General features: G+C 34.1%; 2 protein-coding genes across 2 annotated transcripts in view; both read left to right on the top strand.

Moving 5' to 3' along the window:
* Window positions 1-1,617: 1,617 nt before the first annotated feature.
* LOC135959030 (uncharacterized) overlaps window positions 1,618-12,039 on the top strand; it is a 62,159-nt gene continuing 51,737 nt past the window's right edge. Inside the window, exon 1 of the mRNA XM_065510020.1 lies at window positions 1,618-1,763. Coding sequence (XP_065366092.1) covers window positions 1,713-1,763 — 51 coding nt within the window. The 5' untranslated portion in view covers window positions 1,618-1,712. The remainder of the gene's footprint in view (window positions 1,764-12,039) is intronic.
* LOC135956640 (uncharacterized) lies at window positions 2,718-10,541 on the top strand. Its single transcript, XM_065507187.1, has 4 exons — window positions 2,718-3,299; window positions 4,185-4,471; window positions 6,693-7,565; window positions 7,656-10,541. Exons 1-4 carry the CDS (start codon window positions 2,718-2,720, stop codon window positions 9,091-9,093), a joined length of 3,180 nt encoding a protein of 1,059 aa, XP_065363259.1. The 3' UTR covers window positions 9,094-10,541.

Here is a 12,039-nt window from a genome sequence, read left to right as displayed (position 1 = left end):
CTACATCATCCAAGACAGTTGCCACGGTGCAACAGACAAAAGGCGTCAACGATAGACCAAAACTATGTGGGGCTGCACGCAAACGTCTAAAGCTTTATGTGGAGCAAGGCATGAACATCGAGGAGGCTAGAATATTGTGCCTAAAGCCGATGAAAGAGGTTCGTAGCGAGCTGCGTGACCTTAAAATCCCCAGGAAAAGAGGCAGGTCAGACGGGTCCACTCCTGAGAAACCTAACCCCCCTAAAAGAGTAGCTAGTGCTACTGCAGATGGTATACCTGCTACCAATAGCATAGACACGCCCAATTCTACTCTACCTTCGTACAAGGATGTAGCTCAAATTGTACGGTTAGGGGTGATTCCATCAGATTTTCCGATAACAATTTGGTCTGATGACAAGCTAAAGCTCATACAAGCAGCAGTCCTGGACAAAATTGTGGAGCTGAAAAAAGGCTCGATAAAACCACAATTTGCAGGCTGCACGTTTAAACCAGGCTGGCTTGTGTTTAACTGCAAGGGAAACGATTCAGCACAGTGGATCAAGAATCATGTTCCCACACTGAAACCTTGGAAGGAAGCGGTACTAAAGGTTGTATCAGAGGATGATGTTCCACGGACGGAGAAATTTGTTGGATATTTTCCCGAAGCTCCTGATATACCCACCAACCGAATTCTATCACTTATCGAAGGCCAGAATGATGACCTAACGGTAGAATATTGGAAGGTCTTGAATCGGGTCAGCAAGGGTAGTATTGCTGAAATCACATTTGCAATTGACCCTAAATCAGCCTCCAAACTAAAGGCTAAGGAATACAACATTGGCTATGGGTATGGTACAGTGCACTTGAGGCCTACTAATCGCCAGCACGTGGCGAAAGATTTACCCATGAAGGCAAAAGTGAGTGACAGAACAAGTCAGCTAGCGTCTAGCGTAAAGGACACTAAGTGCCCAAAAATGCAATTAGACCAACCTTCTTGTTCTGGTACAATCACCAAGCCTGCTACGCTGAAGAAGGATGTACCCTACTCAACGGGAGTGGTTCATCATGACCTAAAGGACAATATTGCCCACAAAAGGTCCTCTGATGAACCAACCAGTTCGAGGAAAGGTATAACTTCTTCTGTGACTAAGCCAAAATTCAACTCAGCGAAGAGTAGCTCTGGAAACAGACCACGAAGGGGCGCCAGTGCCTCTGCAGAGGAAGCAGCTCTTAACAGCACAAACCGCGGCAGAAAGATGGCAGCGCGGTCCAGGAAACACTAATGTTTCCGACCGCTAGCAAACAAAAAGCCAAGAGGCACTTGAAGTGCCTACAGGTGAACTTACACCACGCCAAGGCAGCGTCTAATTTGCTATGCCGTAAGTTCATCAATGAACTTCTGGATATAAGCTTTATCCAGGAACCATGGATCAACTCAGGGGTAATTAAGGGACTCCATTGTGATCATGGTAAGCTCATTTATGATTCAAATGCGACAAGGCCCAGAGCGGCAATGCTTGTCAGGAAGGATCTAACATTTTTAACTATTTCAGAATTCCTACATGGGGATCTGGTGGCGATACGGGCAAACATTCCATCGATAGCAGGCGAACACGAAGTGGTCATTGCCTCTGCCTACTTGCCAGGTGATGATACAATAGCGCCTTCATCAGAGGTCTCTAAACTGGTAGAGTATTGCCAAAATAGAAATCTGGGATGGATTATTTGCTGCGATGCCAATGCTCATCATACGGTTTGGGGAAGCAGTGATATCAACAAACGGGGTGAGTCATTATTAGAATTCATTTGCAATTACAATATATATATAGCAAACAAGGGCGATGAACCCACCTTTAGGAATAGTATTAGACAGGAGGTTTTGGATCTCACATTATCTAGTAATAACCTATCATATGCCATAAGGAACTGGCACGTTTCTGATGATGTTTCTATGTCCGATCATCAATATATAATGTTCGATATTGAAAGATCTTTGACGTACGAAGCGAAATGTCGTAATCCCAAAAATACGAACTGGGAACTATTTCGCTTTCACTTAGGTAACACTGAGAATTCTAATAGGAACTCAATGTTTAGTAAGACGGATATTGATTTTGAGGCTAGTGAATTAAGTTCGAACATTCGTATTGCTTTCGAATCTAGTTCTCAGTTAAAGTCAAGGAGGCCGAAAAGGGATGTACCCTGGTGGCACAATGGTCTTGATAAACTAAAGGCTAAGGCAAGACGTCTATTCAACAGAGCCAAACGCACAGGTGACTGGATCACCTACAAAACGGCTCAGTGAATACAATACGGAAATCAGGAGATCAAAAAGATCAACGTGGCGTAGCTACTGCGAGAAAATTGATAATCTCCCGGAAACCACTCGGCTACAAAAGACCTTATCTCGGGATCATACCAATGGTCTTTGTATGCTGAAACGTCCAGATGGTACGTACACTGAGTCTCCGGAGGAGACCTGTAAACTTCTCCTGGATACTCACTTTCCAGGATCATTGCCTTTCAGTGCAACTGCGACTTACACATGGGATCCCTCAATATCCAATAGCAATCGCAGGTTGGCAGGCAGGATCTTTAGTAAAGAGCGGGTAAAATGGGCGTTATCTAAATTTAGTCCATATAAATCCCCAGGAACAGATGGAATCTTTCCATGCTTTCTACAACAAGGAGGTGACATTATTGTTCCTCAACTATCGAGAATCTTCAAATCAAGTCTAATGGCTTGTCATGTGCCAACGACTTGGCGCGAGGTTAAAGTGGTATTTATACCTAAGGCTGGGGGAAAATCTGAACAACTGCCAAAGTCGTATAGACCAATTAGTCTCAGCTCGTTTTTCCTAAAAACGATGGAGAAACTACTCGATAGTTATATAAGAGATAGCTATCTCTTGATGAATCCAATACACCGTTTCCAGTTTGCCTATCAACCTGGTAAATCTACGGTGACTGCCATTCATCAAGTAACGACGCTAATCGAGAAGGCCATAGATGCCAATTACATATCGCTCTGTGCGTTTATTGACATTCAGGGAGCCTTCGACAATACGTCATATGGTGCTATTGATTTAGCACTGTATAGAAAAGGGGTTCCGCAAATTATAAGGAAATGGATTTTGGAGATGCTATCATCAAGGGTTATTAAGTTGGACTTAGGAGGGTCATCGAAAACCATACGGGCAACCAGGGGATGTCCACAAGGTGGTGTACTATCGCCTCTATTATGGACTCTGGTTATAGATGAACTACTGGAGGAACTTAACAACTTAGGTTTCCGTACATATGGCTACGCCGACGACTTAGTAATTTCAGTTACTGGGTGGGATGACGTAACGATATCGGATAGGATGCAGACTGCTCTAAATATTACCACCAAGTGGTGCTTGGATAGGGGGTTAACCATCAACCCATCTAAGACAATTCTTGTACCATTTACAAGACGAAGAGTTATCAGACTCATAGAGCCTACACTGAATGGCTCATCTATAGGGTTTTCTAAGGAGGTGAAATATCTTGGGGTCACACTTGATAGTTCTCTCAATTGGAATTCTCACTTATCCAACACTATCAAAAGAGCCACTAGGGCAATATATGCCTGCCAGCGACTTTTTGGTAAAACGTGGGGGTTAAGACCGAAGATGATATATTGGTCTTTTATTACAGTTATTAGACCAATAATAACATATGCTGCTTTGGCATGGTGGAAAAAAGTGGAACAGGTAACAGCAAGATCGCTACTTGATAAGGTCTATCGGCTTATCTGTATTTCTATTACTGGGTCCATGAGGACCTGTCCCACTCATGCTCTGGGTGCAATCCTACACATCCCACCCTTACATTTATCAGTAATGGAGGAGGCCTATAGGAGTGCATCCAGATTACCGGAGATATCGCGCTTAATGCCGGGTGACCTGGTAGGGCACATGAGCATACTGGGTATCTTTGGGAATGATCCCAGTATTGCAGTATCGGACTATATGCCAACGACTCTGGTGTTAAATGGGAATTTTAGGGTCCTTATACCTGAAAGGGATGAGTGGTTAAACCAAACATGGTGGCAGAATAATGCCGATCAAGTGTGGTTTACCGATGGTTCCAAACAGGCAAATGGTGACACTGGGGCTGGTATATATGGGCCAAATTTTCAAAGAGGTATCCCAATGGGTACATTCCCATCTATATTTCAGGCGGAAATTTACGCCATCCTTATATGCTCTAACGAATGCTTGAGACGGAGAGTTAGGAATAATAAGATATTTGTTATGTCCGATAGCCAAGCTGCTCTCAGAGCCTTATCTTCATATGAGGTAAGATCGGGTGTTGTTATGGACTGCTGGACATCATTGAATGAACTCGGCACACACAATGAACTTACCTTGTGCTGGGTACCGAGTCATGAAGGCCATGCTGGCAATGAACGTGCTGATTGTTTGGCCAATAGAGGTGCCCGGCGCCCATTTATAGGCCCTGAACCGTTCTTTGGCATCCCACGTGGATACACTATGGAACGAATTCGTTCTTGGGTTGAATCGGAATTTTCCCGATTTTGGAACAACCTACCAGGACTTAGACAGTCTAAAAGGTTTATTACTTTATCCAAACGTAGATCTAAATTGTTGCTATCGCTCGGAAAGGGTGAATTGAGACTACTTACTGGATTATTCACAGGACACTGTGGCTTTAGGTATCACCAATTTACCTTAGGTAATGCTGCGAATGAACAGTGTAGGTTTTGTGAACTTCAAGCTGAAACTTCTGAACACATTCTATGCGACTGCCCAATGCTGGCAATACGCAGAACAAGATGGTTCGGAAGGGCCTTTATGGCCCCAGTGGATGTAATTGATCTCTCATCTAATAGGATAATCATCTAATAGGAAAAGATCCTACGGGTCGAAGTGCTTGAGGCCTCGTTAATAATAATAATTTTTTATATATTCCTACCGATGTCGTTAAGTAACGAAAAATATCGGTTGCTCTAACGAATTTAATATTCAGTATTTGAAGTTAACTATTTCTCTCGGTAATACATATTAACGACGAATATAGTTAAAAATATAAAGTTCATTATTTTTAAAATTAAAAAAAAAATTTTTATTTATTAAAATGTACACTGTATTTTCGTAGATAAAATTGTAGTCGTGTATATAAATAATCGCATTTATATTTAAAAATCAAACACCAGCTCCCCCAAATACATATATTCGCGAAACCTACTGAAAACAGAAGAACAAGAGTTTTTTTTTCTAAATATCAAAGTAACCCAGTGTAATCCATATGTCTATGCCACCACAAGTGATCATTGATTCAGAATTTAGATATTTGTTGTTATAAGGACCGTCGAAAAATTCAGATGAAACGGTCTTAAAATCGATTTTTTAGCTTTTATATAAGTTTATACTCGTATCATATCGCTAAATAAATTGCTCAATAGGAAATTTGAATATAGGCATAAACATTATACACTCCAGAAATGTGTTAAATAAGGATATTATGCCCCATATAAAAGTTGCTCTTAAAATTCGAATACTATTTTTTAAAAGCAAATGATAATTAAGGCAAGTTAATTTGTATATTTAAAACTCAAATCAGTCTGTATCTAACGAACACAAAAAGGTTGACCAATCGTACTTTCAAAGAACGGCTTATTTCAAATATTTATGTTACAAAAATAACTTCTTAACAATTATCGTTATGGCTTAATTAGAACCTGACAAATGTCGTTATTTACCGACTATTTTTAACGAAAATAATCCGTATAATTCAATTCGGAGTATCTCTTAACGATAAGTATTGTTAAAATTAGGTTTTATATTTTTCAGTGAAAAAGTGCAACTGTGTTTATGAAATTAGAATTTTTTCGAGAACCCAAAAAAATTTATTGAGTATAATAAAGAGTAGTCAAAACAAAAAAAAAATACTCAAACTAATCACACGTACGGCTGTCATTTTATTCATCTTTTTTACAAAGTTTTTTTTTATGCTAATATAGTCTTTAACAGGAAATACATATTTGTATTTCTACAAAGAGAAGATAGTAGAGATGTGTGTATCTTGGGATTCCCCATCTTTAGTGTACATGACTAATAAATGTGTATGAATAAGCATGCTTGAGAATTAGATGATTAAATTCTATTTTTAATTTCGGAGCACTAGAAAAATTGAGTACCGTTTGTTTATTACTAATATTTTGTTATTTCTTTTTCGCTGTTGATGCTTATTAATATTATCATTGTCAAATGCATTTAAATATGGAAAAGAGAAACAAAAAAATGTTTAGTACTGATAGTCGTACACTACACCCTCTACCTTTTCAACTCCTCGCCAATAAACTTCGTCTGTCTGTCTTTCAATTTCTGCATTGTAAAACGGGTACTATCCAGTATATCACATAGTTCGGACAAATCGATCGTTCTGAATTAAATAATAAAATATAGTTGTTATAATTTAAACAATTCATATAAATAAAGTTATTTACAAACATAAACACAGCTTGGCATATTAATATATTTAAATCAGTGGTGCAAGTTCATATTGTTCCGTTAGTAAACAATAGAGAGTAAAAATACAAATATAGTATCATTCAGTTGCTTGACAGCATTTCAACGAAGCAGGTGTGTTGCGGATATTTTACAAATTCTATTTGCCAAGGAAAATTTAAAAATGCATGAACAAAATCATACATCTACTTCAAGGGCCAATGACGTAGTACAAGCACCATTTAGAGATGTCAAAATGGTGAAAAGCGCGTTTAAAAAAAGAGTGATGACACTTTCATATGAAAATATGAATGAAGAATGTCTCATACCTGAGATATTTTTAAAAGAAGCTTACACACCGTTCATGCAGAAAGTTAAAGTCTTTTTAAAAGAACACTATGCATTAAAGTACAATATTGAACTCCATGCTTTATATGCCAAACCCAATTTGGATGATTTGGAAAACACGCCATTAGAGGTGAAAACTTTTCAAACCAAGATGGAAGAAATTTTGAATATAAGTGATTTTGAATCTACATTTTCAAACAAAATTATGAACATCAGAAAAAAATCAGAAGAATTCCAGGAAAAAGATAGTGGTTGGACTTTAGTTCAATTAATAAAAGTTTATCTAAATTTAAATAAATATCAACCTCTAAAGGGTTCATCATATATAGAACTGCCAAAGAAATTACATTTAAAATATGCATGCATAAACGTTAAAAATGCTGATGAATTCTGTTTTAAATGGGCTATAATCTCAGCAATTGCTGATTTTAAAAAAGATGCTGGTCGTCCATCTAAGTATAATGTAAATATCGAAGCCGAAAATATCACTGTGAAAGGTAACAGCTTGAATTTCAAAGGGTTATGCTTCCCATTAAAAGTAAAAGATATATCAATCTTTGAAATAAATAATCCAAATATTAGCATTAATGTATTTGGATATGATGAGAGCATTAAATTGATTGTGGGACCTTATTATAAAAGCAAAGTTAAAAGGTCGAAACACATCAATCTATTGTTTCTTCAGAAAAATATTGCACATAATACCATATGTCATTATATATGGATCAAAAATATTTCAAGGTAAGTGAAATATCGAAAAAATCAAACTTTGTTTATTTCTACATACATACATTTTATTTATTATTCATATAATCGCAATGTGTTTTACAGATTGATTAGATCTCAGCAAACGAAACATGAATCAAAAATATTTGTATGTGATGATTGTCTCCAACATTTTCATCATCAAGACAAGTTGGATTTACACCAGAAGATTTGCAGTCAGCTGGTTTTCCGTGTACCCACACCAGATAAGTCCATTTTAGAATTTAAAAATTACAAAAATAAATTCGATGTACCTTTTGTTATATATGCCGACTCAGAATGCATATTTGAAAATATTCAAACTTGTATTCCAAATGGAAACAAATCGTCCACAACATTAGTTGATAGACATATTCCCTATGCATTTTCCTATTTTATAAAATCTAATATCAACAATAATGACCTAAGTCATAAGCTACGTCATTTTAAAGGCATAGATGCTGCTAAATTGTTTGTAGAAACATTAGTTGCAGATGTCAAATCTTTAAATGATCATTATTTAAAGGAAATTATACCGATGACACCCTTAACCGAACAGGAAAATTTAGATTATGCTTTGAATGATATATGTCATATTTGCTTTAAACCGATTGCAAATGAAATTAAAGTAAGAGACCACTGTCATTTAAGCGGTAAATATAGAGGACCAGCTCATAATTCTTGTAATCTTAATGCCAAAACACCTAAATTGTTTCCAGTCATTTTTCACAATTTTTCTTCATATGATTGCCATTTATTTGTGAAAGAGCTCAATAATATTGACGATGGCCCCATTAACATTATTCCCCTAAATAAGGAATTATATATATCTCTATCAAAAACTATAAAGAGTGATAAAGGGAACAATATTGAAATTAGATTTCTAGATTCATATAGGTTTATGCCATCAAGTTTGGATAGTTTAATACAAAATTTAACAAAAGATGAATTAAAAATTGTTAAAGAGTTTTATTCAGACGATGAAAATCAATTCAATTTATTAATAAGAAAGGGCGTCTTTCCCTACAATTATTTAAATTCTTTAGAAAAACTCAAAGAAACTTGTCTGCCAAGCATAGATGACTTCTATAACAAACTAACTGATTCCAAATGCTCTATAGAAGATTATACACATGCCCAAGAAGTTTGGAGTAAATTTGAATGTAAGACATTAGAAGATTATTTAATGGTATACTTAAAAAGTGATGTTTTATTATTAGCAGACGTATTTGAAAATTTCAGGTCAGTTTGTAAAAGCATTTATAAATTGGATCCATGCCACTATTATACAGCACCAGGCCTATCTTGGGATGCTATGCTAAAAATAACTGAAATTAAATTGGATTTGCTTACTGACATTGAAATGATTCGGTTTCTACAAAAAGGTATTAGAGGTGGAATAGTTCAATGTTCTCAAAGGTATTCTTCAGCCAACAACAAATATCTTTCTGATTATGATGAGAAACTTCCTTCTAAATACTTGACATATTTAGATGCAAATAACTTGTATGGTTGGGCAATGTAAGAAGCTTTGCCAGAAGGCAAGTTTGAATGGTTAACAGATATTGATAATTTTTCATTGGAAACGATTCCAACTGATTCGGATATTGGATATATATTGGAAGTTGATTTAATATATCCAAAAGAAATCCATGATTACCACAATGATTTACCATTCTGTTGTGAAAACAAAACTCCACCCAATTCGAATGAAAAAAAATTACTCATTGATTTAAATGATAAATGCGAGTATGTAATTTACTATAAAAATTTACAACAATGTTTAAAACATGGTTTAAAATTAAGTAAAATACATAGAATTTTAAAATTTAAACAATCCAATTGGCTACAGAAGTATATTTCATTGAATAATTTGCATAGGACAAATGCAAAAAACACGTTTGAAAAAAATTTCTTTAAATTATTAAATAATGCGGTTTACGGTAAAACAATGGAAAACGTGGATAAACGTAAAAACATTAAAATAGTGAATGCATGGGAAAGTGATGGTAAAAGACATGGAGCTCGGGCTATGATTGCCAAGCCAGAATTTCATTCATATAGCATATTTGATGAGAATATGATTGCAATCCAACTAAATAGAACTTTTTCATATTATAATAAACCAATTTATTTAGGATTTACAATTCTAGAGCTTTCAAAATGGAAGATGTATGATTTCCATTATGATTATATTTTGCCTAAATATAAATCCAAAGTACAACTTAATTATATGGACACAGATTCATTTATTTATACAATACAAACGGATGATTTCTATAATGATATATTAAATGATATCGATACAAGATTCGATACATCTGAATATGAAATTAATAATCAATTTGGTATCCCACAAAAGAATAAAAAGGTATTAGGGATGATGAAGGATGAAAACAATGGCATACTTATGAAGGAATTTGTGGGTTTAAGAGCAAAGATGTATTCATTTAAAACGGAAGATTTAAAAGAAACCAAAAAAGCTAAGGGTGTCAAAAGAAATGTTAGCAATAAATTGAGTCTGTCCGACTATAAAGATTGTTTATTAAATCATAAAATTTATTATGCAAATATGCATGTTTTTAAGTCAATATTACATGATTTGTACACAGAATATAAAACAAAAGTTAGTTTAAGTTTTTTAGATAATAAACGTTTCATATGCAATGATAAAGTTAATACCCTAGCTTGGGGTCATTACATGCAAACTGTTTTGGAAAATAATGATGACGAAAATTGCAAGAAAATAGATACAATGGAAATAGAATATTAATTTTTTTTTTTGAATTTTTTTTATACACATATGTAATTAAATTATTGTTATTTATTTGTTTTTTAATAAAAATAATAAATGTAAAAAAATAAAAAATATTCATAAATTTAGTAAATAAATTATAAATTTTAAGTAAATTATAAAGATTACATTTCTATGTAAATAATAAAACAATATTATATATTTTTTTTATCATTAAATGTGTTTTATCTATCTATATATATAAAAATGAAATGGTCCATGTATGTAATGTCATCACGTTTATTTTATTTTTTTTTTATTCGATTCGAAATTTTCAGGATATAGTTTGTAAAGAACAAAAATTCCGGGTAAAACTCGGAAATTTTTTTTTGTGAGTCCAGTTAACTGTTATAAAAAAGCTCCCTAAAGTATGCAGTACAAATTTAGATATTTTATTTGCAAATAAATGAGACAGGCAGGTGTATGTGGGTTGGAGAAACTTGAAGAACTAACATTAGTAAATGCCACCGGGTCAACTAGTATCGAATAAAATAAAGTAACTTAACTACATATTTATAATTTCATGAATAACAAACACTGACTATTGATATTCTAGACCATTGGTAGGCAAAAAGAGGCATTTAATTTGTGTGCTCTTTTGGGTAAAAAATAAAATATCCACAACAACATCAAGAAACTGAATGAATTGTGTGTATTTTTACGCTCTATTACGCTCTTTTGTTCACATTCGGGTTGTTTGACGAAAATCATCGTAACCTGAACAATATGAACGCCTACCATGGTTCTAGACTTTCCACCAATGCACAGTTTCGAAACGTCAATTTGAAGGGTCCATTTCTAAAAAAAAAAAATTTGATTTTGCAAAAATAGTCAAAAATGGTATGTCTTGAGTTACAAAACATTTATTTTGGTAAATATCCCAGTCGAATCCCACTTTAAGGTCCATTTCGAAAAAAAAAATTTAGATTTTGCAAAAAAAAAAGTGAAAAATTTTATGTCTTGAGTTACAAAATATTTATTTTGATAGATATCCCATTCGAATCCCACTAAGCCAACAAAAATATTTTAAATCAAAAGACCTAAGCTTTCTTTTAACCAAAAAAAATATTAAAAAGGGTTCAATTTTGAAAAAAAAAGTCAACAAAGTTTTTGATTTAGCAAAAAAAAAATCTTTTTTTTCGAAAGATTGAATAAATAGCTATCTAAACTATTTGGTACAAATTTGGCTAAGAACAATAGGTAGCAAGTTACTTTTGTTATCATTTTTTGTTTCAGTGATTTTTCAAAAGCATTACCAGTAGAGTTTTTTCTTTTCCCGGGAAATCGGGATTAATTTAGAAATTTCCCGGGATCCCAGTAATTCCCACATAGAACAAATTATTAAATTTTAAGAAGGTAGAATTCGTTAAAAAGCTAATCATTTTTTTTCTTTCGTTTTAAAATGTAATTGAATACGAATATAATCTACCTTCCTTAGATTCCAATTAATTATGTTAATTCGCAAATATATAAAAAAAATATATAGTTTTTATTAATTTTGAATTGGCTGGCAATGTTTTGCTTATTAAATCAAAAATTATTTAAAGATGTTAATTAAAACTTGAAGAAATCCTATTCCAAAAATTATAATTTTACTTTTTGTGAAAATGCTATATACTAAAATAATTCCACTTTCGATTGGAATAGCATTCTGTTACAGCCCTCAACATTCACGAG

This window comes from Calliphora vicina, chromosome 4 (assembly GCF_958450345.1).
Source record: "Calliphora vicina chromosome 4, idCalVici1.1, whole genome shotgun sequence".
Taxonomy (NCBI): Eukaryota; Metazoa; Arthropoda; class Insecta; order Diptera; family Calliphoridae; genus Calliphora; species Calliphora vicina.
Note: the sequence above shows the minus strand (reverse complement) of the source record. Positions and strands in the feature narration are given on the sequence as shown.

Coding starts and splice junctions, on each gene's coding strand:
- LOC135956640 (XM_065507187.1), top strand. CDS start 2,718: ATGGCTTGTCATGTGCCAACGACTTGGCGCGAGGTTAAAGTGGTATTT. Junction 3,300..4,184: donor ATGGCTACGCCGACGACTTA/GTAATTTCAGTT, acceptor TCTATATTTCAG/GCGGAAATTTACGCCATCCT. Junction 4,472..6,692: donor CCATTTATAGGCCCTGAACC/GTTCTTTGGCAT, acceptor ATCTACTTCAAG/GGCCAATGACGTAGTACAAG.